Source organism: Hyperolius riggenbachi, chromosome 11, assembly GCF_040937935.1.
Source record: "Hyperolius riggenbachi isolate aHypRig1 chromosome 11, aHypRig1.pri, whole genome shotgun sequence".
NCBI lineage: Eukaryota > Metazoa > Chordata > Amphibia > Anura > Hyperoliidae > Hyperolius > Hyperolius riggenbachi.
Window position 1 is genome coordinate 16,715,348 of NC_090656.1, and position 27,548 is coordinate 16,742,895.

The 27,548-nt window shown below is 44.9% G+C and overlaps 1 protein-coding gene across 1 annotated transcript in view; it reads right to left on the reverse strand.

The window, feature by feature from the left end:
* Positions 1 to 27,244, reverse strand: part of PLLP (plasmolipin) — a 66,401-nt gene extending 39,157 nt beyond the window's left edge. The window contains exon 1 of the mRNA XM_068260079.1: positions 26,942 to 27,244. Within this exon, the coding sequence (XP_068116180.1) occupies positions 26,942 to 27,076 (135 nt within the window). The 5' untranslated portion in view covers positions 27,077 to 27,244. The remainder of the gene's footprint in view (positions 1 to 26,941) is intronic.
* Positions 27,245 to 27,548: the final 304 nt, after the last annotated feature.

A 27,548-nucleotide genomic window follows, 5' to 3' on the forward strand; every position in this document is an offset into this window, starting at 1 on the left:
TGGCCAGGGATCGCTATACAGCCGCAATATGGCTGTATGAAGATCTCTGGCATTTTTTCCTATTTTCCCAATTTTTTTTTTTATGTTTAGAGTGTGGGAATTTTTTTTTTTAAATTATGTGGGGTCCCCCCTCTTGAAACTTTTTAACCCCTTGTCCCCCATGCAGGCTGGGATAGCCAGAATGTGGAGCTCCGACCGATTGGGACTTCACACCCTGTTATACCAGCTGCAAAAAAGGTCCCCTAATGCTGATTTTTGTTCCGGGGTATATGTTGGGGGGGCCCCCCTGGTTTATTTTGCCCTGGGGCCCCATTGTTGCTTAAACCGGCCCTGATTGTAGCCACAGTATGTGAGGCCTGAAACATTAGGCAATTACCTGCCAAATATATATTTTAATTTCAGCCTCTGTATGAGACAGAGTCCACAAACATTTGGCTTTTTCCTGCCAAAGAAAATATGTAAATTTCAGCCTCTGTATGAGACCATAGCTCCCAACTGTCCCTCTTTTGGAGCCCTGTCCCTCTTTCCTCCTTATCTGTCCTTCTTTCAGGACTTTGTCCCTCTTTCTAGGTAAATATTTATATTTCTCTACTGAAAAATGTTTGATTGACTCTAAACTTTATTCCCATCTTTTAAATTGATATATTACTAATTCTCAAATGTTAATATGACCGGAAATTAACCAGGATAGAAAGGACCAGTGTGGTTTGTATTATAAAACAATATATTTTTATTATGAAATCTTTATGGTATGCGTGACTAGGGATGTGCCAGGGGCGTGATAAGGGGTGTGACGGGGGCGTGGCTTAAGTGTCCCTCTTTCTCATCTGAAAAAGTTGGGAGGTATGATGAGACAGAGGCCTGGAGTAACTGGGTTGCACCAGGATAATAATATGAATTTTTTATTTGGGTAAAGCCAATTAAAGTAGGACCAAATGGGATACTGGGTGCCATGTTGGTGGAGGTGCAGGATAGCTGTGCCTGTGGCCAGTGTGGACTTGAGGCCTGGAGTAACTGGCATGTGCCTGGGTAATAATGCGTAATGATCGTATTACACATCTGTGATGTAACTCGGATATCCATGACTCATTCGTTTTTATGAATGTCAATCGACATTGCTGTGCGCTAGGTGACTTTGCTTGTCTGTCACCATCCTCCTGCTGCACTGAATGTCCTTTCTGATAGGACACTTGAGGCGGGGCCAGCCAAAAGCTCCGTGGCAAATTGCGACAGCTCTGGCCACAGGTCAACCCCGCACACCCAGAAGTCCAGAGGTTCCTCGCTCCTCAGAGTGTCCACAGTGATCGTTAACCTAATGCTGGATTCACACCATACAATTTTTCGGCCGATTTACCTGCCCAATCGATTATTTCCAGCATGTCCGACCTGAGGATCGATCGATTTCTATGAGCGATTTTATGACCGATTTCCATACGTTTCTATGGAAATCGCTCATAAAATCGATTGATCCTTAGATCGGACATGCTGGAAATCACCGATTGGGTGGGTAAATTGGGCTAAAAAATTGTATGGTTTGGATCCAGCATTAGGTAAACTGATACCTGTTGGTATAGGATGGTGACACTCTCTGATTGGCCATCCTCTCCCATGTGACTTCAGGGTGAAGGGTCAAAAAATGGCTCCATAGAAAAGAATAAGGAAGTCGAACGGCCCGTGTTGTTTGTGTTACTCATAAATGGGTGAGCAGCGACCATTCGCCGCCGACCGTGTTCTGCCATCGCTACCCAGGATTGCACTTCATCTCTATCAGTAGCCGATACCCCCTTACCCATGAGAAAGCTTTATCTTTTCTCAAATAGATCCCACAGTGTGATGTCATGACCATGGCTCTGTACTTCTTTGCATTGTGGGAAATAACAGCTGTTTCTAACTGCAAAGCAAGCAGTATCTCCCTTTCTGTCTATATATTATATATATCTATCTAAAAAAATCTTTTAGCCTATCATATTGTTAGTGGGTGTGTTTATAGATAAGGAAAAGTGCTGTCCTTTTTTTCTTGTCTGCCAACAGTAAATATGATGACATGCAGGCTCAAGGTGGATCAAACAACATGAATAAATTACATAGCGAAATAATTTCTTGATCTATCTTCTATTTTTAAACTTCTCATTTTTCAATGTATTGATTGATTTATTTCCCAACTCTCCCCCCCCCCCCCCCCCTTAGTATTTTCTTATAATGCCTCTTTAACAAAGAAAAGGAATAGTGTTGCCTCGCTACTCTTTAGACGTTTCTGTGTATCCAACACACTAACCGGTTTTCCTGAGGTCTCTGGCCCAGTGCCTGGCATGGGGTGTAGGCACGCTGATATGTTGTATAATACAATGCCAACCATAATCTTTTACTAATCTTGGCAACATCCTCACAACTGCCAGAGTTAACCCTTCCCATAATCAGCAGTTCCAAAAAAAAAAGTTTTTACAACACACCTATACACCCCCTTCCTCCCCACCCCTGGGAGTGCTCTACTGGATCAGCAACGGGCCATCAATGTTCAGAGGAAACCAAGTCAAGCTAAAAGCTAAAAGTCAACAAAGACATTGGCCTCAATTCACGGAGCTTTATCAAACACTTTATCAAACGTTTGATAATTTACCTCATGGCTAAAATCTAATTTTGAATTCACTAAGGTGTTATATATTTATTGAATGTTTTACCGATAAAACGTTCAATAAATCTATAACACCTAAGTGAATTCAAAATTAGATTTTAGCCATGAGGTAAATTATCAAACGTTTGATAAAGTGTTTGATAAAGCTCCGTAAATTGAGGCCATTGAATTAAGTTTTGACGGTCTTAATCCTCCGCCACATTGTCTGTGACCTGGACCTTTGCCCATCACAGGCATGTTGAAATGCCCTGACCTGTTTGGACAGGGATTTCACAAAATAGTTAACTTTTTCTTACAAGCTCTAAGGCTTTGTTCCCATCTAAAATCGAAATCGCTGACGGTCATGGAAAAGAATAAATACAATGTATTTATTTATAAACGCGTAAACGCAATCGCCAGATAATCGCCGGATAAAGCGATTTTGTGAGCATTTTGCGTTTTTCCTATACCTTCCATAGGCTTCAATCCACTAAGCTTTATCAAACGTTTGATAATTTACCTCATGGGTAAAATATAATTTTGAATTCACTGAGGTGTTAAATATTTATCTAATGCTTATCGATAAAGCGTTCAATAAATCTTTAACACCTTAGGCAGGGAACACACTTGACTGTTTTCGTGCGCGTTTTCTGCGCAGAAATACTGAGAACTCTTGTTAATCAATGTGCTAGTGCACACTTACTGTGTTGTTCGCACGCAGAAAAAAAACTGACATTCTGCATGATGACTCTGCACATTTTGGCAGTTTCCTCTATCATTTACATCAGCTGCTGTGAAAAAACGCGCGCGTTTTCCTGCATGGAAACACACTTGGTGTGCAGAAAAAGTATGCAGAAAAACGCGCACGGAAAACTGAAAGTCAAATGTGTTCCCTGCCTTAGTGCATTCAAAATGAGATTTTACCCGTGAGGTAAATTATCAAACGCTTGATAAAGTGTTTGATAAAGCTCAGTGAATTGAGGCCATTGTAGCAAAATCGCCTAGAAAATGGTACATGCAGCGCTTTTCTGAGTGGAAAGCAGAAGAAACGCGCTGATATGAACTATCCCATAAGGATTCATTCAGCGATTTCAGGGCATTTTTAAAAATCGCTGGCGCTCAAAAAAAACCTGCAAAACAATTGATACCATGATCCATTATGTGAAAGGATGTCAAAACCACACTGAGCGCCTCTGACAGAGGCACTCAGTGTGGTTTTGATGCTGATAAGCTGTATGCTCCTTTTTGATTGGCCTGATGAAGCGGGATTGAGCCCGTGAAACGCGTTGCCTATTTTTACTGTGGAGTATAAATAAATTGTTGTTTGACTGTTGATGCCACAGTCCTTCCTTTGTTTGCTTTGTCTGCATGGATGGGATAGGTCCACCACTGCCCCATCGGTTTTAAGCTTGTTTAAGTGACTTTCATTCTATTGGCGCCTCTGGAAAGCTTCTACATATTGCTAAGTCCACCCTTGGTGGAGGGTTGTACCCATCTTCTTCCCATCTACAGAGAGCGACTTTTAATCCTGAGTGGGGTCAGGTTAATCTCCCCACCTGCCTTCACAGTGGTTGCCTAATGGTAACCCTGGTTTGTGAGTATTAAATTGTTATATTACTCATTATTAATTATCATCTATACAATATCACACTATTGGGCTCTTGGTGCCCCCCCCCCTCCCTTTACCATTATGTCAAATGTTTTGCTATTGTAATAAAAGTTGTGAAAAAGCCCTGAAAGAAGCAGTCATTAGGATTCTACTCATCAAGTCTTCCCTGCTGTACGCAGGTACAGACTTGTCTTCAACCCCCATATCTGGAGAAAGTTATTGAAAGGGCCATCTACCTTGAATCCTGGCTCTTAGGACACAATATCTTTGACTTTCTCCTCAATTTGGCTTCCAAATTTACAATGATCTGCCTATGGCCAGAGACAGAGGTGAGTGTTCCTCCTGATTCTGTTTTATCTTTCAGAGACATCTGATACAGCAGATTAGTCCATGAACTCTTGCTTAGCCGGTAACAGGGGTTCTGTGGCACTGATGGCTTGGTTCTCCAGGGGTCCAGATGCTTCAGAAGAACACAAAGGGTATCTGTAGGTCCAACCTTGTATCGCTAAAATAGAGTGTGCCTTAAGGCTTGCTCCTTTCCCATGGACTATATACATGCCAAAAACATGGCCTGAAATACCTGTTATGCTAATGACCCCCTGCTATATTTATCATTTAAACCTGGCGTCACAGACCCTACTATAAGTTACAGGAGTAGATGACAACTGGCTGTAACTAAATATTGACAAAACTGAGGTTCATAGCATTCACAAGAAAGCAATCCATGGACCTTGAGGAAGGCATAATGATGTGCCGGCCAAGAATGCATGTATCACAGCCAATGAAAGTTCAATAAATTACAAAGTTCCTAGGATTGCGCTCCAGTCCCCCTTGTTTTTGAAAACTGAGGTTCTTGGCAGTGGAGGTCAGTGCTTGGCAGCAAATCAGCTCCAGTCTCAATCATCACTACCGAGGGTAGGGACTAGGGAGCTCAGATCTGTTTGGAGGTTAAATGACGAATTACAGTTCAGATGTCAAATTTCTGCTGCTGTGAAATATTCCTACTTTCACAATAGAAAAACTATGAAGATTAAACAACCCATCCCACCAGAATCTGTCAACCGTAGTTTATGCTTTCACCATAACATGGGTGAACTACTGCAAAGTCCTCTATACAGGTCTTCCAAGTAAGGACCTGCCAGCAGCTAGTACAAAGCATAACAGCCAGGTTGGTAATACACCGACGCAACCATTGCCACATAACACCGAGTCTCTGCTCACGCCATTGCTTGTCCATCAAATGGAGAAGATTATGCGATATACAATGCTATCATGAGACGGCGCCATATTTCGTGATTTGTTACTGATTTTCTTTCTATTTGATTTATAGATATTGCTTTTAAATTGATATCATTGTGGACTTTCTACCACAACTTCCTGCCTCTGATGAAGTGCCCCACGGGTGTCTGTGAAACGTGCGTTAGGCTGAATGTTCCACAGTTAGATTTGATACCATGATCCCAGGGGTGTAACTAGAAATCACTGGGCCCCCCTGCACAACTTTGGATGCCCCCCCTCTTTCTGCACAGTTAAACTGAGAACCAATGTTATTTGGTTGGCAAGTGCAGAAACCACATACAGAAAACCGACACATGAGTGAGCTCCCAGCCTCAGCTTATTACACTCACTCTGTCCATCTCTGATGGAGCAGAAGTGGCTCTGCAGCCTTCTCCAGCATCACTACAGTACACAGCACTTGGGGAAGGGTAGAGAGGTTGGGGGCTGGGCGCTGTAAACAAGAGCCTGCTGCACACTGAATAGGGACTGTCTACAAATCTTTGTCTGCAAAACTTTGTATGATTCCTTATTAGTGGCTGAGCAGATGCAGATGTTAGAATAATTGTGCAGAGAGCAGAAAGTTGTTTTTTTTCTCTTTGTGCCCTTAGTTGTCAGTCTCTCAGGACAGGGAAAAGAAGCTTCTCCCCCCGCGGGTCTCCCTGCGGCTTCTGGGCCCCCCTAGATGGGGGATGCATTACTTGCAGGGCCTATTGCTACGCCCTGAATGATCCACTGTCCATTATGTCAAAAGTTTTGCTATTGTAATAAAAGTTGCATTTTATACTTTGTAACATATGCACTATGAACATTGCAGAAAATGACTATTGCAGTGCGATTTTGAATTAAGATGCCCCCACAAAGTTACACCGCTGTGAACGCAGCCTAGGGCTCCTTTCACACTATGAAGATTACGTTGTGACACAATTGTTCCTCAATCACATCGCAACATATCAATAAAGTCGCAACTCGCGTTGCACTGGGATCCAATGCACTACAGTATCCCAGCGCACTGCATGATGTGTGCGTTAACAGAGGCAGTGAAGCATACTTTTCAATGCATGCTTCACTGTATATTTCCTAAAGGTCGCATAACGTGTGACTTTTTTTATTCCGTTTCATTGCATTTCTGTTTTGCAAATGGATTGCAAAGCAGTTTCCACTGTGAACATAGCCTGAGGCCACATTTGCAGTGGGACGTTTTGTCCTCTGCATAATAGGACTGCTACAGAACGGAAAAATCATACCGCACGTAACGGCCGCTTTCTGACGCATACAGTGAAGCATATATTATTGCTTGTTATAGGTGTGCTCTCCTAGTTCCTATCCAGGGCCGGATTACTGACCAGGCAACCCAAGCAATTGATTGGGGCCCAGTAAACGGTTAAGAGCCCCCATAAATATTGCCCCTGTCCATGTAGTCTTTAAGTAACTCTTTAGTGTCTATTTAAGGCTACCTTTTTGAAAATGATCCTACAATCAACAAAAAAATTCTCACTTAGACTTGTGATTGACCAGACTGGCTACCTATACTTTGGGGGGGGGGGGGTAATCTGACTACCAATACTGGGAGGGGTTCACTTGACTACCTAAATTAGGGGTCATCCGATGTCCCCTGTACTGCGGGGACATCTGGTCACCTATACTGGGATGACATCCTTTTATAAGGGTGGCCAGGGTGGGGCTTACATTTATTTCTCTGTTTGGGGCCGGGTATGGTCTTAATCTGGCTCTGTATCTATTCCGCATGCGTTATAATGACAGTGAACTGAAACAGAGACTTGACATAGACTTTAAACAAAGCCTGCATGCAGGGCGTTCGAATAACGCGATCAGTTACAAGGCAGTACTGTGAACAGGCCTATAGAACTGTATGGGCAGTGAGTTGTTCTGCAGAATAATTCTGCAACATAACTGAGCACTGTGAACAGGGCCTTACATTACATCAAAAACATACATACAAAAGAAGGTTCAGAGTGGGCTGCCCAAATGTCCACACAATACTCATCACCCTGAAAGGAAATCAGTCCTCTTTACAATGTTCTCTGTAAAACATATATGATAGTTTGCTTACTGTCTTCTTTAACACTCTACGACCGCCTAATGCCGATCGGCGGGCGCAGAGTGGCTCCCCTGGGACCCTCTAACACCGAAAGTCGTCAAGTCAATCGCATCCCCGCTTGAGTGACGGAGCAGTGCTCCGTAACCAGTGTGCCGGCGGCGATCGTTGCCGGCAAATTGTTAGACGGCGAAACCGCCATTTATTTACATTGCGATCTAAGGCAGCGCTGTACTGGGGACAGCCGTGTCACTCGGCTGTTGCCTAGAGAGTCTCAAGAGCGATTGGCTCTCATAGGCTGATGCCTATCAGAGAGGATCGCTCTGATTGGTCCTCAGTGGGGGGGGAGTTGGGTAGAAAAATAAAAAAATAGACATTTACAGTATATTTACAAAACAAATACAGCTGCGGCAGAGATCAGAGCCCACCAATAGAAATCTCTGTTGGTGGGCAGAAAAGCGGGGCAGATTAATTTGTGTGCTACGTCGTATTACCCTGCAGTGAGCTGTTAAAGCTGCAGTGGCCTGAATTGTAAACAATAGCCTAGTCACCTGGGGGGGTGTAAACCTGTGCTCCTTAAAGGGACCCTGAGCACTCACTAAAAATGAAATAGTGACTTACCTGGGGCTTCCTCCAGCCCACTGTTGCAAGGTCCCCTGGCGTCCTCCTGGCTCCTCTCCCGGCTGGCGGTTCCGTTATGGGATGACTTCTGCCTGAAGTGGTCAGGGCTGCTTCCCGCTTCCTCAATTCACAACATCACGCCGGCCAACTACGCGTCATCACGTCGGTCGGTGTGAGAGTCCTGCGCATGCGCGGTTCTCTAATATTGAACCGTGCATGCGCAGGACTTCCAAGCCATTGTACCATACCGCATGCCATTGTACTGCATTGTGAGCATCACTATAGGTGGTGCACTGCCATGCGGCAAGTCGCATTACAAAGCAGCCGTTATGTCTCAACGCACCAATGTGAATGGGCCCTTAGGGAACACACGACATAAATGCTTTTACCACAAATACTGGAGAGACTCTCTATCCATACATGTTGCACATCTATGCATGGTATAGGCATACAGTACTGCGAAGCCCCAGGCTGAAATTCCGTTTATTGTCCCGCCCACTGGCGGTGTCGGGGGAAGGGCGGCGTTCTCACAATCTCACGCCTGAACACACTTTTTTATTCTCTCCGTGGCACTGATGTGTTTACACTACAAACAATCTCACTCTATAGATTCTGTCGTAAAACGTCAACTTTATACACAGTAAACCTGTCACAAACCCTAAATGGCCCATAGCAGAGTCAGCTTGTCACCTGGTGATAAGTTTCCCACCAGCTGGAGATACTGGAGATGGTTGGTGTCATGTGACTAAGGGTCTGTTTCCACTAGACGCAGATTGGATGCAGAAAAACTGACTCCAATGAAAGCCTATTAGCCTGTTTCCACTAAACGCGATTTTTCTGATGCAGATTTTCCCATAGGCATTCATTGGAGTCCGTTTTTCTGCATCTAGTCTGCATCTAGTGCAAGCAGGCCCTTACTCCAACTTGCATCCAGATTGGCCTAATTCCAAGATGCATATCATTTGCATTAAATTTGCATGCAAGCCAGAATTAATGGCGGCTCACTGACCACTAGGGATGATCAATGAGAAGCAAATATTTCCAAGTTTATGCAAATGTATTTACATTTTTATACAAATGCAGAATGTCCTCTCTACTCTAAAAGATAAGCAACAGCATAATAACATTAAAAAAAACATTCGTTACAGCTAATACAAACTCTGCAATAGATCTGCAGTGTCTACTTCCTGCTTTCATGGAAGCAGACATGGGGCCTGATTCACAAAGCGGTGCAAAGTGTTTGCACGCGAGTGAAAACCCCTTTATCACGCCTAAACTCAGTTTTGCGCGCGCGCAGCACCCGGCACTTCGCGCGAAGCTCCCATTAAGCCCTATGGGACTTTGTACGCGCAGTAGCTTCGCGCGAGTTAGAGCACAAAGTGGTGATAACTTTGCTAGTGCAAAGGTTATCACGCCTAAAGTCTTTTAGGCGTGATAACTGAATTATCACCGCTTTGTGAATCGAGCCCATAGTGTTAACATCCTGTGTTTACAAATTAGCTGATTTGCCGAGGCATTATGTAAATGCTAACTCCAGGAAAATGTGTTATTTTATCTTTCCTAAGTGTGAAAACAGACCTTTTTTGAAGGTTTTACTGCTGTCTGTGTCCCCACTGAAGACATTTTTTTTTATGTTCCATGGACCCCCATTCCTTTATGGTAAACTCTTTTAGTCTTGGGTAACAAATGTAAATAAAATTCTAATAATTCCACATGCAAATTGAATGCAAAATGTATGCAGCCTACACTTGGGCCAGTCAAAAACGACAGGAAATGCATCTCACTGGCTCAAATCCACTTCCTCTCACAGCAAGACGTAAGTAAAATCATCCAACATGGAGACAAACAGAAATAAAAACCCCAAAACAGGTTTTCATGCTTTTCTTTCCATGCTATCAAAAATAATTCTAAACACTCTCTTCTTGAAACGTATTGTAAGGAGAACAGAGGCGCCAACAGAATAAAATATATCTAAAAACTTGAAAATGCCTCGGGAGGCGGTGGTGGACTCATCTCCCCGAAGCAGACATGATACTGTCGGTTGCCTCGGGAGGCGGTGGTGGACTCATCTCCCCGAAGCAGACATGATACTGTCGGTTTTAGTACAAACACATTTATTTATATACTCCAACATACAGCGCAACTCGTTTCACGAGTATATTCCCGCTTCTTCAGGCAATAATTAACAGGAGTACACGCAGTGCAGTCTTCAGAGGCGCTTATCGTGACCTAAAGACTGCACTGCGTGTATTCCTGTTAACCAGTTCAGTGCCGCAGTGCCGAAAATCTCATGCATCCGAGCAACGTTCACCTCCCATTCATTCGCCTATAACTTTATTGCTACTTATCACAATGAATTGATCTATGTCTTGTTTTTTCCGCCACTAATTAGGCTTTCTTTGGGGGGTACATTTTGCTAAGAGCCACTTTACTGTAAATGCATTTTAACAGGAAGAATAAGAAAAAACCGGAAAAAATTTATTATTTCTCAGTTTTTGGCCATTATAGTTTGAAATTAATATACGCTACCGTAATTAAAACGCATGTATTTTATTTGCCCAATGCCCATATGTCCCGGTTCTTACACCGTTTAAACGATGTCCCTATCACAATTTATGATGCCGATATTTCATTTAGAAATAAAGGTGCATTTTTTCAATTTGCGTCCATCCCTATTTGTAAGCTTATAATTTTAAATATTATAATAACATATTCTCTTGACATGCATAATTAAAAAGTTCAGACCCTCGAGTAACTATTTATGTTGTTTCTTTTTTTTTTTTTAATTGTATTTTTTTTTTTTTTAAATAAAAAAAGTGTATGTGGGTAATTTTTGGTGTGGGAGGGAAACTGCTAATTTTAAATGTAAAATTATATTTTTTTTTAATCAAAAATGTATGTGGGTGCAGTTTACTATTTGGCCACAAGATGGCCACAGTGAAAAAAGTCCTGGATGCGAACGATCTCGCATCCAGGAACTAAAATGCTGGGGAAAAGTTTCCTTGGGGCAGAAATACTGCGCCCTCTGGATAGAAAGCGTCGGTATTTCTGCGGGGAAGCTAGATCGGTGAATGGGAATTATATTCCCATTCACTGATCGGGGGGCTAGCGGCGGGCGCGCGCCCGATCGCGCGCACCACGCAGGGAAAACAGCAGTGCCTATCTGGACGAGGAAACTCGTCCAGATAGGCCGAACTGGTTAATTATTGCCTGAAGAAGCCGTGAAACGCGTTGCGCTGTATGTTGGAGTATATAAATAAATGGGTTTGTACTAAAACCGACAGTATCATGTCTGCTTCGGGGAGATGAGTCCACCACCGCCTCCCGAGGAATTTTCAAGTTTTTAGATATATTTTATTCTGTCGACGCCTCTGTTCTCCTTACAATATCAGCATCCACCCCTGGTGGAGGGGTTGAATTCCCTTTCTTCTCCTAATCTACAGAGAGCGACATTTTAATCCTGAGTGAGGACAGGTCTAATCTCCTCATCTGCCTATACAGTGGTTGCCTAATTGGTAACCCTGACTTGTGAGTATATCTATCATATACTTTTTCCATTTACCCATCACCCAACTTACTACACTATATTGGGCTCTCGATGTCCCTTCTTTTTCTTGAAACGTAGTTTGAATTTGTCTCTCTGAGGTCAGAGAGGTGCTGCAGTTATTGCAAAACTTCATCCAATTCCTACTTTATGGACTTACTGCTTGGAGAGGAGAGGTCCTGGCCAGCTTCGGTCACATGATTTCATGTTGAGCATTTATCTTTTTATTACCGTCGGAACTGCCAAGCAAACCGCAAAGCTCTGATCTAGGGACGTTCTTTATTATTGTTCTATGAAGCAGGGTTCACTTTCTTCATTGTTATAAACTCCCTAAGCCCAGACAAGACCTTGCAAAATGCCAATTCATGCGCTGATGTTTTAAGCACTTGCGGATTTCGGGTGGTTTGGCTGATCTGTGCTGCGGGGGCTCTCCTGCCCGCAGCACAGATCAGATAGCAGGCAGGGCGATCAGACTTCCCCCCTTTTTTCCCCACTAGGGGGATGTCCTGCTGGGGGGGCCTGATCGCCGCCACGCTGCTGTGCCTAGCGGGGGGGGGCTCCTCAAAGCCCCCCTCCGCAGCGCTATTCCTCCCTCTGCCTCCTTCCCTCCCTCCCCTCTTTCTTATGGGCTGCGCAGGACGGAAATCCGTCCTGCGCCGCCTCAGATAGGCTTCAGCCTATCAGATGCCGGCGATCCCCGGCCAATCAGAGGCCGGGGATCGCCGATCTCCTCTACGGCCTGACAGTTGTTTCGCTTAGAATAAGCTTCCTCAGAGGCCAAAGGTATGTACCTGAGGAAGCTTATTCTAAGCGAAACAGCTGTCAGGCCTCGTCACCCCCACCGCAATTCCGCTGTCTGTATACTGTGAGTAAAAGTACCTTTTGCAAGTTACAGTGCCTCAATCTTTTTCTTCTGATGACACAGTAAGCAATCTATATGTTGTGCACGTAACTATAGGTTATACTCCAGTACTAGCCATCCTCCTCTGATCTTCATCTAGTGCCACCAGCCTTTTTCTCCTTTACACATATGTATTAGAAATACATCGCTTTTGGAGTTAACCTTGTTCAGAATTATAATGCGTCGATTATAGTTTTCAGATTTATTATCTTACTAATATATCCCTTTTATTATTACAGTTATTTTAATATTTTTAATGCGTACGTGATTGTAAGGCTATTTATTCTATTCTAAATATATAAATTTTTTTATTTATAATATTTTTAACGTGTACGTGATTTTAAGGCCATTTATCCTATTAAAAATATATAAATTATTATATTCGATATTTCTAGTGAAGAATTTTACGGATTAAATATATTATTGTTTATATGTGTGTAAGGGTGTTTGTGCAGTAGGGATGGTTAGGGTTAGGCACCACCAGGGGATGGTTAGGGTTAGGCACCACCCACGGGGGTTGTGGTTAGGGTTAGGCACCACCAGCGGGATTATAGGGTTAGGCACCACTAGGGGGGTGGTTAGTTAGGCACCACCAGAGGGGTGATTAGGGTTAGGCACCACCAGGGGTGTTTTAGGGTTAGGCACCACCAGGGGTGTTTTAGGGTTAGGCACCACCAGGGGGATTTTTTGGTTAGGTACCACTAGGGGGGTGGTTAGAGTTAGGCACCACTAGGGGGGTGGTTAGAGTTAGGCACCACCAGGGGGTGGTTAGGGTTAGGCACCACCAGGGGTGTTTTAGGGTTAGGCACCACCAGGGGGGGTTTAGGGTTAGGCACCAACAGGGGGTCTAGGGGTTAGGGATAGGTGCAGGGAGGGTTCTGTGTGAGAGTAGGGTGAGGTATAGTTACAGTAAAATATTTGTGATATATACAATTTAATACATTATGCATATTTCCACAAAGGGGGGGGGGGGTCTATGGGATAGGGAGAGATCTGTGTGAGAGTACAGTTAGGTATAATTGCAGTAAAATACCTGTAATATCTACAATTGTATTACTATGGTTAAAACAAGTGTAAATATCATTTTTGTTATAGACGGTATTTTGCCACTTTATTTCCGTTATCGCTTGTTGTTATAGACGGTATTTTGCCGTTTCATTTCCATTTAGTCAACATATTTAGCATTTGATTTTTGTTTATAAGCTATAAACGAAAAATGTTGTTTTAGATAAAAACTTATTTCGGCTATATCCCGCGCCCTTTTTTCCAGACTCCCTTTTTGTATGTGCGGTGCCACGGTCCAGGTGTTAGGGCCCTTGAAACAACTTTTCCATCACTTTTGTGCCCAGAAACAGTCCCTCTAGGTTTTAGAAGTCTATGGTGGTTCACAAACCTTGGCGGCCCGAAAATGTGATGTTCGCGACATCACTACCCCTGACCTCTGACCTTACAGAGGGTGTACAGAACACCTGAGGAAGCCATGATTCCGCTGGGCTTGATAACCGGAGGTCACCCATTCATGGGACTTGTTGAACATTAACTAAAGATAAGAGATGTTGTAGGAGCCGCAGACTCATCACACCCGTCCAGGAAACCGATATCCCAGGTCTTCCCGGTGCTGCAGTTAGGCCTCTTTTCCATGGAAGACTGATGATCAGCCTGTTTGTGGAACAATTCAGCTGTTCACAAAGCACCATCAGCTGCAATTACACGCAGACAATTGGCAGCATTCGGTAACACCCCTCCTGCCGCATCTGAACACGGCTACGACGTAGGTACAGGCATGCAATTACAAGAACAAGGTTTGACGACGCACGGCAACAACAACCATCGCGGCGGAATGGATCTTTAAAGTTTACCCGAGTGACATGACGAGATAAACATGTGTATGTATAGTACAAAACATTAATAACCACAACACCGTATTAACCACTTTTTCCACCAGTACAGTACATCTACGTCCTCTGTGACTTCATCTAAGCCAGAGGACGTAGATATAAGTCGCGTAGCTGAAGCACAGATGTGCAGGATTGGGCTTGCTCCTGTGCAAAACCTCCGCACTATCTGCTGCAGCACTAATTGGTGAAAGGGAATACATGCTCCCTGAGTCAATAAGATTGATTTTTACTATTAAAAATACTTTTATTTTCTCAGTTCATAATGAAAAATACACACTGTAACATTATTTCATAATCAAATATCCTCACCATAAATTGTGACAGGAACATAAGTTTTAGTTTTGTGATAAGCAGTAGAAACAGCTAAATAAAATTTGTGTTTTTTATCTACAATAGCGCTTTTTATTTTTTAATTGGAATTGGTAAAACTGAAAAGTAATGTGGTTTTTTTTCTATTTTTTCCCTCTTTTTCCTGTTAAAATGCATAGAAAACAATTGTTTGAGGGGAAAAATGCCATACAATGAAAGCCTAGTTAGTCTTGAAAAAAACAATATATATTTCATTTAGGTGGCATAACTAAGGATAAAGTTATTGCTGATTAAATAGGGACACACTAAAATGTCAAAACTGCTCTGGTCCATAAGGGGGAAACAAGGTCTGGATGTGAAGTGGTTAATAACCACAAAACCATCAATAACCATTTTAATTTCTAGGCATGCAAGTGACAGCTTCTGCCTTGCCGGTACCGTGTCGGGAATATAGTAAACATCACTGATAAGCTAATTAAGGTGGCCACTAACGGTCCAATTTCTAGCGAAAAATCGTTTGAGCGATCAGAAATTCTGATCGGATTGGTTGTAAATAACCTCCATTGGTGGACACAATCGATTATGAACAAGTGAAAAAAATGTCGGCCGAATGAATTTTCGTCGAACCAAAATTTGGATTTTCTTGTTGGTATTCATAGATAGGAAGCAAAGATTGGCTCGTTGATGGTGTAGTGAACGATGTATAACAATATTTCACTTCCGAACGATTTCGCTAGAAATTGGATTATTAGTGGCCACCTTTACAGCCATTAAAGTTATCCGGCGGCAGAGCATTGATTGGAGGGGAATGCTCGTCATTGTGAGACGTTGCTGGGATCCATCTTCCTGCATCGTGAGGTGAGTATTCAGCATTACAGTGGACTTATGTGAGCCTGCCTGGCCTGCACACATTACAATCTGACTGGACAATCTTTTCACAACGTTACCAACTATAATGGCCAAAGGTCGCCCCGAGTGAATGTGGTTTGAACAGATTACAGTAATGGTGGCCATACATTATTTGTGGGCCAATCCACCTTCCAATTTTAGTGAAGCAGAGGAAAATCAGTGCCGCAACATGACATCGTTTTGATCGATTTTGGTCAGAAATCCGTCAAAGGGATCAATTGGACATGCTAGAAAATCTTAGTCGCAAGTGCTCGATCGAGTGCATGGCAGTAATGGTATTCCATATCACAACGACCTACTTACCTGACAGACCCCCGGACGGTCTCACCCCCCCCCCTCCCATTTAAAATGTCCCCCATGCCATATTTTTAACCCTTTTGGGACCGGCGGGTTTGAGGGGGGTCAGGCAGCCGGATCCCGAGTGTGGCCTGCTGAGCATGGTGTCCTCCCTGTAGCCAGATGTCCCCCCTGTAGCCAGAAGCCTTTACTCACCTCCCAGGCTCCAGTGATGAGCCGCTGTAAACCCCTCCACTCTCACCGGCATCCTGGCTGGCACTGACATTAAGTTCCGGGCAGGGATGCTCGGGTAGTAAATTTTACTACCTGCCCGAATCCAGATCCGGGTACCCAGTTATTCGGATCCAATTCGGATATACGAATTTGACATTTTTTTGTACCCGAACAGAATTCTGATACCCAACGCTATTATCTGTGGTATCCGCCCGGATTCGGATACCTGTACTGAAAACCTTAAACAATCGTTTTAAAGGTTAAAATCCTCCTCCTCCTCCTCCCTATTGAATTGATCATAATGGTAGTATGGTACATTGATGCTAGGCCAGCTTTAGCATGTAGTGTGGCTAATGGTCTAGTGGGTAAGACAGAGACCTACTACACACTGAGTCCTGGGTTCTAATCCCAGCTATGGTATGTGAGCTGTTTTGAAAAACTGCAATTCCCTACTGGATGGATGGATGAGGAGGAATGAAGGAAGGGGGAGAGAGAGAGAGAGATTGAGATTTTTAATCTGTGATTCGGGTAATACGAATATCCGGATCGGTGGTTAAACTATCTGCAGATAGCAATCCGGATATCTGCAAAACTATCTGGAATCCGGATCCGATCCGGATAATAGAAAAAGGTCGGATACCCGAGATCCGAATGAGCATCCCTGGTTCCGGGTCGCAGCTCGATGACGTCATCAAGCCGGGTCCCGACACTTACATCAGAGCAAGTGGGGATGCCGGCAAGAGCGGAGGGGAGTGACGATCGCTGAGGGAACGTCAGGAAGGTGAGTGGATCTTCTTCTTTCCCCCCCTACCGCCGCATCACTAAACAGTGATCACTACAATCCGCCGGTGATCGTAGTGATTATGTGATCAGAAGCCTTACGCTATGGCCCCTGATCACTGAGGGGAGATGTCAGCTGTCATATGACAGCTTAATCTCCCCTCTCAGGTGTCATGAGTGGAAACGGCGGGGGGCGTAAATCCTACACCACATCAGGCTAGACTAGCCTCAAGTGTGGTGTAGGATTTACTACACGCGGTCCGGAATAGGTTAAAGTCCCACCTTTCCGCCATCAATGCCATGTCCACCTTTACCGCTAGCGCCTTTACCACGTGGCATCAGACGCTTGTGTCTTTGTAAACACAGATACAGTGGTGACAGCGAAGGAGGCCACAAATCTCGCTGGCGGGGAGGTGAGATTTTACAGGGCACGCCAAATTCTGATGGAAACCGGTCTGTGGTGTATGGGCAAGCAACAGATCCCTCTCTGATCAGATTGGATCAGGCAGAGCTCTGCCTCATGTTATGGGCACCTTAGTAGTTCGCCCACTAGTGTCAGGTTGGTGTTATTAAAGAGGAACTGTAGTCAAAATAGCATAATGTATAAATTGCTCTTTTTTTTTACAGTGTTCATTTATAAATTATTTCATCAGTGTTTGCCCATTTTTCCTCTCCCTGATTTATTTTCTGAAATGTATGGCAGGTGATCTCTGCAGAATGTTTATTTACTGAGAGTTCTAAAGCCAGTAGAAAAACGATCGAACGTAAAGCGATCGGAAGTAATATCGGACATGTCGGAAATTATCGAACGCATCTATTGAACGCAGAAACGTATCGTGTGTTCCTAGCATTAGAGGGAACATAACAAATGTACAACAGCCAAGAGTCCAACAGACAAAGTCCACAGCTCGCTGTTTCATGTACAATTCCTATCTGAGGATTCTCTCCACTCTCCAGGAAGTGCGAATAGTCAGAATATCAACAACACACAATTCATATGTTTGGTTACGCTTGGACTGAAGGAATGTCCTCAGTTTCACATATAGGAGAGGTTCTATAACTGAATACACACTCTAAGCATAAGCTGCTGTATTTATGTGATGTGACGTCACACTTCCCCAAGAAGCTACTTTATATGTTTGTGGCATTTTACTGCTCGCAATAAAAAGTAGTTTTATGACGTTCTTTTTTTTTTGTTTGTTTTTAGCTGCACAGGTACAACGCTGAGATACCCCAGTCAGACTGGTATTTCCACAATAACCATCCCTGCTGGGTGACAGGCCTCATACTTGTGTACCAGCCCAATATCGCTACTTGATTTTTATAACCAGTTGAACTATTTCTGTTACAAGCAATTAATTGTTGTGACGTGGTGGGGAACTGAGGGTCTATTGTTGTGCATGGCATCCAGTGGGTGGGGCAAAGCTGGGCGAGGCAGGGGCGAGAGAGGCATCATGCTTGGGTGCAGAGGTGAGGAGGGGTTTGGGGGCACTTTTATTTAACCCATAATGTGACACAGTGCAGCCACTGCCAGAGACTGTAGCACAGCAGAGACATGCGCTACCCCTTACAGCCCAGCCGCACTGTCCCTGCACTGATCAGGATGAGGGACCAGGGCTGGTGAGTGGCATCTGTGTTGCCAGGCAACGTCTCTCAGTCAGTTGTGCCGCCTCAACTGTGACATGAGCAGTGTGATGCTGGTAAGTCCTGAGGATGGGAAGCCTGTGTGAGATAGACCTCACTCCCACTTTTCAGCTATGCAGATCCAGAACAAGGTCCTCCAGCACCCAAGGCTGAGACACCAAAGTACACCCCTCCATCCCTCCCACCCGTAACACTGATTGATATTAGACTAAGAGGCACAAGGGCCCCCAACTCCTTAAAGAAAACCTGAACTGAAAATTAAAAGTCAAAATAACCATACACAAGTCATACTTACCTCCTGTGCAGTCTACTTCTCAATCTCTTTCCCCTCTCCTGTGTCCTGTTTGTTCACTGTGATCAAGGGAATTCTCTGTCCTCCATTTTGAAAATGGCCATTACCCCATAACAGCTTTCTGGTCAGCACACAGTTAAACTGTAACATCGCCCACTTGAGCCATAGGGAAACATGGACACATCAGTTCTCCTCTCAGGTATAACTGACAGCTGCTGATATATAACCGACAGCAACTGATATATTTCAGTTCTGACAAAATGTTGTCAGAACCGGAAGGGATTATTGTCAGAAGAAAATGGTGAGCTTCTGAGAGGAAATGATGGCAAGGTAACTATGTAATGTTCATTTGATGTTACCTCATGTGTTTATTTTAAATAATTTTACTCAGTACAGGTTCTCTTTAATCTCTAGTTATCTGGCTTGCAGTCACTGCCATGTATCCCCTTTTCTTATTTCTCTCTGCTTCAAACACAATAGGGGAATACTAGCTGAGTAAGTTGTTTGCCCCCTCCTACACTGCGCCTGAGGCTGGAGCCTCTATCGCCTCTGCCTGTTGTTAAAGCAGGAATAAGAGGGGAGGAGAGCTGGGGGATAAGATGAGAGGGAATAGGGTCCAGGGCACATGTAGTAAGATGAGCTTTAAGCTAAGTACCCACGGGGGTACAATTGTAGCTGTCGCCGCACACGGGAGTGTGTGCGCGACAGTTCGGCGGCAGTTCGGCGACAGCTCGTCGCCAAATCCCTCTGCATCCACACGGCAGCAGAGGGATTAGCGATGCGGCGGAAGCTGTCGCCGAGTTTCCTTCCCCCCGCCGGAAGCTCCGTGTGGTGTGTGTGGGTAGCTGTCGCTAGCCCGCATACACATGCGGGGCTAGCGACAGTTCCGGCGAGGTTGCGGCGACGACTGTAGCCGGCGATTGAACAGTTCAATCGCCTGGCGACAGCTCCGACGGGCGACGGTTCGGGGCGCGCGCATCATACACACGGGGGAACTGTCGCCGCAACACGCGCGTGCCACGCGGTTGCGGCGACGGCCGTCCCCCGTGAGTATGGGCCTTTAGAGATTAGTGAAGAAAGAGCTGTTCAGTTAAGGCAGAGAAGGTTGTTAGCAGGGAGGAGTTTTGAGTGCGTGAGTGGTTATGTAGAGAGGGATAGTTGATAGTTGGGCAGCTGCCGGGCAGAGAGGAGAAAGGAAGAGGTGACTGGGCTGGTGAAGTGGGTTCCTTTTGAAAGCTGTTCTGTAGTGTTTCAATTTTATTCACAAAATATGCTGCAGTTTTATTCACAAAAGTCTTCTGCAGACAAGCATGTGGTTGTAGGGGGAGGCGGAGGGTGGAGAAGAGAGTTGAAGGTGTTAAAAAGTTATTTAGGGTTATGGGATTGCGAAGAAATAAGTATAGAGAAGTATGACTGCTTTGCAAGTGAGAGAGCATCTCTGAGCTGGAGTAGCGTATTTTTGTAGTGGAAGAAGTCATCTGCAGTGGAGCTTTTCCTCCACTGCCATTCTGCTGCCCTGGAGCGCCTTTTCAGTTGTTTGATGGAGTCGGTCAGCCAGGGCTGTCTGTTGATGCGGCGGGGGCGGAAGTTGGTGAGAGGGGCGGCTGTGTTCATGACAGCGGTGACTCTGGTGGAGTAGTAGATGGATGCTGTCTCGGGGTCAGTGTAGGACGACAGGGAGCCCAGGGGTTTTAGAGAATCAGCCAGGGAGCAGAGGCCGAGTTTGCGATAATTCCTGCATGAGTATATAGGGCCTGATTCACAAAGCGGTGCTAACAGTTAGCACGCTGGTGAAAAGCCCTTTATCATGCCTAATCTCAGTTTAGGCATGATAAGTTTAGGTGTGATAAGTTTAGGCATGATAAGTTTAGGTGTGATAAGTTTAGGCATGATAAGTTTAGGCACCAACTGCGTTAGCACCGCAGTGCACAGCTGATCAAAAGTTTTCCGCTAGCAAAGTCTGGTGCACTTCGCATAGAGTTTAATGGCGCTGCTTTGCGTGCGGGACTTTGCACGCTATCTACACTTATCTAAACTTAGCATGCCTAAACTTATCACACCTAAACTTATCACACCTAAACTGTCTTTTCACCAGCATGGTGCAATGGTTATCACGCCTAAAGTCTCTAACTGGGTTAGCACCGCTTTGTGAATCAAGCCCCTAGGCTGCAGTACAGTAGCTGGAGGAGGCAGGGAGGGGCTGATTGTAAAAGTTATGAGATTGTGATCTGAAAGTGGTTATATGAAGAGTTAATAGATGTAGAAACTGGGCAGAGCCGGGTAAAATATCAGGTCCAGAGTGTGGCCATCTTTGTGGGTGGAAGTTGAGGACCACAGGGGGTCATAGGATGAGGTGAGTGAGAGTTTAGTGGTAGTGGGGAAATTAGTGTCTATGGGGATGTTAAAGTCCCCAATGATGATGGAAGAAATGTCAGTGGATAGAAACTGGAGAAGCCACGTGGAAAAGTGGTCAATACATAATGTAATCAAACAGTGGATGGTAGTACCATTGGCCTTTTGATTACATTTCGCATTGTAATTGTTCTTATTTTGATTGGTTTAGTGGCCTTTAACAAATGAATCGTTTTAAACAATAATGACAATAAAATTTAGAGTACCCACCAAAATATGACTGGTGCGCATCTTCTCGACAGGTAACGCAACAACACTTCGCTTTTTAAACTGTTTTTAACTTATTTTATCATTTTTTTGGCACCTCCACCCTAAATTGCTACTTACTGTATACACTTCTGTTGGGAGGTTGTAGCTTCTTTTTTTATTTTAAAACCAGTATCTGTTCAGGAGCGCGGCCATTTGAGTTCCGAAGTTCCGGGCATAGCCGGCCTTTGATATGAGCGACCGGAGCGGTCGCTCAGGGCGCCAGCTTCCAAGGGGGCGCCTATAGCTGGTTGTCTATACTGAGGTCACCTACACCTGATTTCCAATACTGAGGGCACCTATAGCTGGCTACCTTTACTGAGGGCTCCAACACCTGGCTACCTATACTGGAGGCACCTACGCCTGGCTACCTATGGGGGTGATGGAGACCTTCAACTGACTTCCTATACTGGGGGCACATATGCTTGGCAACCTATATTGAGGGCGCCTACACATGAGATCCTATACTGGGGGCACCGATAACTGGCTACCTACCTATACTGAGTCTGAGGGCGTTTTGGGGGGTGAGGGGGGCACTGCGGCTATAACGCATGGTGCAAATTGTCGATGTTGTGCTTTCATTCTAAATGGGGGGGAGGCGGCTAACTGCCCCACTTTTTATTAATATTCCTGAAAGGTTCTAGCCTTCAATTTTAAGTGTATTCAGGATAATGCACTCTTTCCATCCATTCGTGGTTTTTAATAGTATTTTTTCTACTATACATACGTGACACAGAGATCTGAGCATTTGGCGTGATGTGTCACAACGTCAAAAAAGTTGGAAACCACTGTCCTAGGAGATATCTCAGGAGAAAAGGGGAATTGCATATGGGCCTGTGTGTGTGTATACGTGCGTGCGTGTATATGCACGTGGGAAGAGGATGAGGGGGGGGGCACAAAAATCAGGTTTCGCTCAGGGCGCTGTGAAACCTAAGGCCGGCCCTGGTTCCGGGGACCCAAACCAAAATGAGGACTGGTTGTTTCCCTCTGTTGGCTTGCAGTAGTGGTTGCAATCCATTGCAACCTGTCTTGTGAGTTATGTCTGGTACTAGGGCTGGATTTCCCATAAGGCACTGTAGGCACAAGCCTACAGGCGCCTTATGATGGAAATGGAGCTCACTCCCCTCCCCCAGCGCCTCCCTCCTTACGTCCCTATGCAGAGTCCCGAGCAGAGCATAAATGAGAGGTTACTCACCCGGCTCTCAGCATTCCAGTGATGAGATCTTCCTTCAGTCGGGGGCACCTCCAGCTACTTATTACTGTGAATAGATCTGGCTACCTAATGCTAAAGGACACCTGTAGGTACCTACGACGGGCAAGGGAAGTAAGGGAGAATTGACAGCTGGGCAGTGGCGTAGCTAGAGATTATGCGGCCCCATAGCAAAATGTACACAGGGCGCTCAGATTTAGGCACTCTTAACCCTTTGGGCGATACAATTACATCGCCCAGGAGGGGGCGCATCACTTTTTTTTTTTTTTTAAATCATGTAGCTAGCCTAGCGCCACCCTTCGGCGATCAGAGTAAGCAGGAAATCCCGTTCAGAACGGGATTTCCTGCTGGGCTTCCCCGGTCGCCATGGCGACGGGGCGGGTTGACGTCACCGACGTCATGGACGTCGTGACGTCAGAGGGAGTCCCGATCCACCCCTCAGCGCTGCCTGGCACTGATTGGCCAGGCTGCGCAAGGGGTCTGGGGGGGAGGCTGCGCGGCACGGCAGGTAGCGGCGGATCGGCGGCGATCGGAAGTTACACGCAGCTAGCAAAGTGCTAGCTGCGTGTAACAAAAAAAAATTATGCAAATCGGCCCACCAGGGCCTGAGAAATCCTCCTGCGCGACATACCCCGAGCTCAGCTCGGGATTATCGCCCAGGAGGTTAAGCAATGCCATCTGCCCTACCCTATAGATTTGAGTTAATTGGGCAATTTACATTCTCATGCAATCTACACTAAACATAGTTCATGGGCACTGAGACAAACTCAGAGGAGAAACACAGGAAAGTTAAAGGGGAACTGAAGTAAGAGATATATGGAGGCTGCCATATTTATTTCCTTTTGATCAATACCAGCTTCCTGGCAGCCCTGCTGGTCTATTTCTCTGCAGTAGTATCTGCATACCACCAGAAACAAGCATGCAGCTAGTCTTGTCAGATCTGACTTTAAATTCTGAAACACCTGATCTGCTGCATGCTTGTTCAGGGGCTATGGCTAATAGTATTAGAGGCAGAGGATCAGCAGGGCTGCCAGGCAACTGGTATTCATTAAAAGGAAATAAATATGGCAGCCTCCGTATACCTCTTACTTCAGTTCCCCTTTAAAGGTGAATACATTAAGTAGCACCTGGGCCCCCTCTGATCCGGGGCCCCATAGTAGCTGCTATGGCTATTGCTATGCCCCTGCAGCTGGGCCAGCCAGAACACATGCAATGCGGTCCTGTGGGGGTTTGTAGGTTCATGGAGGGCGGAGTCTAGGGTGGCAGGACATCTGTGCCTATAGGCTCCTGTGATGTAAATCCGGGCCTGCCTGGTACACACCATGCAATTTACTGTTAGATAGACAGGTCAAATCGATTATTTCTGACAGGTCCGATCTGATTTCCGATCGTTTTTTTTATCGATTTTGTATAGAAGTGATCAGAAAATCAATCAGAAAAATTATCGGAACTCAAATTGGACCTGTTGGAAATAATCGATTCGACCAGTCTATCTGAAATCGCTTGGTTTGTACCAGACATAATGCTGGGGTATCCACGATGTCATTTCCTGTCTGATCGACGGTAATCAGACGATTATTTTGGGCATGCCAGATCTGCTCCTGTTCGATAACGGGATCGATTTTCTGACATTATCACAGGAAAATCGATCCCGTTATCGGTCGGGAGCAGTTTGGACATGTACACACGATGCAGCCACCTGTCACATTACCCATCAATCGCATCGGTTATTGCATTGTGTGTACCCAGCATAAGATTTGATGTACATCATGCTGTAATACAATACTGCACTATTGACTCCGGGGCCGATAATACTTTTTCTCCTGAGTTTTTTCTTCTAGGAGATCATTTTTCATCTTTTATTTGAAATATGTTTTTAGCACTATGTAATGGAAAAAGTACCAAAAAGTAAGTGGAAAAGTACTATCAAAATTATTTTGGCCTCAATTCACTAAGATCATGCTGGAGATAATAAGGCAAGAGAAAACTTACCTCACACAGTGAGAGCGTTATCTTATCTCTTCATTCCTTAACTTACCTCCTCTGTAGTTAATTGACCTCCTCTGTAGTTATTTTCACACGCAGTTAAGTAACAGCCTGTCTTTAACTCTGGAGTTATTTTAGGGATTGGAGAGTTAACTTAAAGACAGAAGAGTTAACTTTAGGTTTGCCTGAGGTAAAATGTTTCCTGAATACTACGGCCTCAATTCACTAAGATCATGCTAGAGATAATAAGGCAAGAGAAAACTTACCTCCACACGTGAGAGAGTTATCTTACCTCTTCATTCCTTAAGTTACCTCTCCTGTAGTTAATTTACCTCCTCTGTAGTTATTTTCACATGCAGCTAATTAACAGCTTGTCTTTAACTCTGGAGTTATTTTAAGGATTGGAGAGTTAATTTAAAGACAGAAGAGTTAACTTTAGGCTTGCCTGAGGTAAAATGTTTCCTGAATACTACATGCCTCATCACCATGGTAACAACTCTAGAAGAGTTATTAAAGACAGGAGATAAGTTTAGTGAATTGAGGCCATCATGCCTTATCACCATGGTAACAACTCTAGAAGAGTTATTAAAGACAGGAGATAAGCTTAGTGAATTGAGGCCAAAGTATTTTGTTGCTTGCTCATCGTTTAAAAGGCATTTCGTTTATAGTTTTGAAAATATCACTTTGGAGAAAACTAAGGTGAAAAAGTTAATTGCGTATGGGCCCTGGTCTGTTTCTTTGTTTGCTTTTTGGGTTCCTGGCATTCTTGGAAAGTCATCTGGTCTCTATCTCTCAATCTGTTCAGCGGTACGACGTAGCAGAGTAATCAATATTCCCTATAGGTGGCCACACATTTCTAGATTTGCAGCAGATTCGGCCATCAGATAGATTTCTGTCAGATGCCTGTCAGGGTGAATCTGCCGGGAATCTATCTGATGTGTGCCACACACTAGGAACAGATTTCCAATAGATTACAGAATGAAATCTACTGGAAATCAATCTAAATGCATCATTAGACCACTAGATCCAATGCAACTCTATAGGCCATCGATTTGCTGCCAGCAGCAGATTGACCTCGATTTTCCACCCTGTCAGATAGATCAAATCGATCGAAATTGACCGCAAATCGATCGAATGGGTAATTAGAATCGATTTCTGATTCTGTAGAATCGATCGATCGCTGAAATCGACAAGTGTGTGGGCCCCTTAAACAACAAGCAATCGATCACTTGTATTAAAGCCTCCACAGACTAATCCTTTAGAGTTACAGACGTGTAATAATCACTGAAGCCAACATTCCTGTATAGACAAGCAAAACTCACCAACACTTGTGCAAACAAAACCCAACCTGATCGCCTTTTGTCACATGCACCCATTGTTCTGCTGCTGGAGCTACAAGTGAGATCGTTTACAGTAAAAACAGGCCTCGTAGTTTGTAGAAACAGGCCGATATGTAGTATCACGGCTCTGGGCATCTTTAGGGTTGGGAGGACTACGGATGATCTTTAGTCTGGGGTGACAGCGACACGTCCCTGTCATCTTAGTACCTGTGGCTGTAATAGATACATGTGTACAGGGTTACACGCAACAAATAGTTCACTCATTACGCTTGTTCTTAGCAGCGCGATTGTTCCCAGGGGCTCCGGGGAGGGGGGAGGGGAGAGACGGCAAACAAGGACCTGGACTGAATGGCTGAATCCAGCAGAATTGCTGTAAGCGCTTAGGTTGGCACCTTACCCGCCAGAATGTACCTGGTCAGGTTTAGAGTTTATTCATAGAAGAGAAGGAGACTTCTGAAGGGAGGTCGAGGGAGTCTACAAACGTTGGCGCTACGTGGAGAGCGGAGACGGTCCAAACAGAATTTTTTGGGGAAACTTGACGAGATACATCAGGTGAACGTGGTGAAGAATGATTGATCTCCATCCCCTTAGAGGACAAACACAACCGAAACTCAAGGGGTTGCGAGGCCAATACCATCACCGGGATGACATTAGTAAAGGGGTCTTCGTCCCCTTCAGCGTACCCCATATTTTTGAATGAAATGGAAAATCCGCAGAAGCCCCCCAACACCCCAACGGGTTTGGTAGAATGTCAAGAAAAGAAAAAATGAAAGAGAGGTACTCACAATCTCAATCATCATCAGGATTCCGGGGATGGACTTGAGGAAGCCGATATCGGGGGTACAGAAGGACCTGAAGCCCAGGCCGGTGGCCTCCGGGGTGCTGGTCTGGGTGCTGACTTTGGGGGGGAACTCGGCCATTGTTGTTTGAGGGTGTTTAGCGTAGGGCGGGGAGGGCGATGCTCATAAGGGATACGTGCTGCTCGTACAAGGTGTGTGACTGCAGCCAGCAGCTCAGGGCAGGTCTGGCGAAGCTCCTTCTCTCTCTCTGTCTGTCTGTCAGGCACAGGATTCCCTACCAACGCCCCTGACATGAAGGTGCAGGTGGGAGGGGCCCAGGCAGGTTAAATAGTAACAGGATCCCAGCACCTTAACGCACAGGGCAAAGTCTGGGAAGGCTGGTTCCCACCTGTGCTCGCTGCAGCGTGAACGCTCTCCCTTTTAATTAACCCTTGTGGCATCGCGACACCTCCCAACTCCTCTGCTGACGGATGCTGAGGCCGAAGACGTGAAAATCAATGGGACTGGAGGCAATACCGCATAAATTTAATATACTTAACCACTAAATTGAAGACACAAGACACTCCAAGCTGGCATTTTAAAGGCCGTGGCC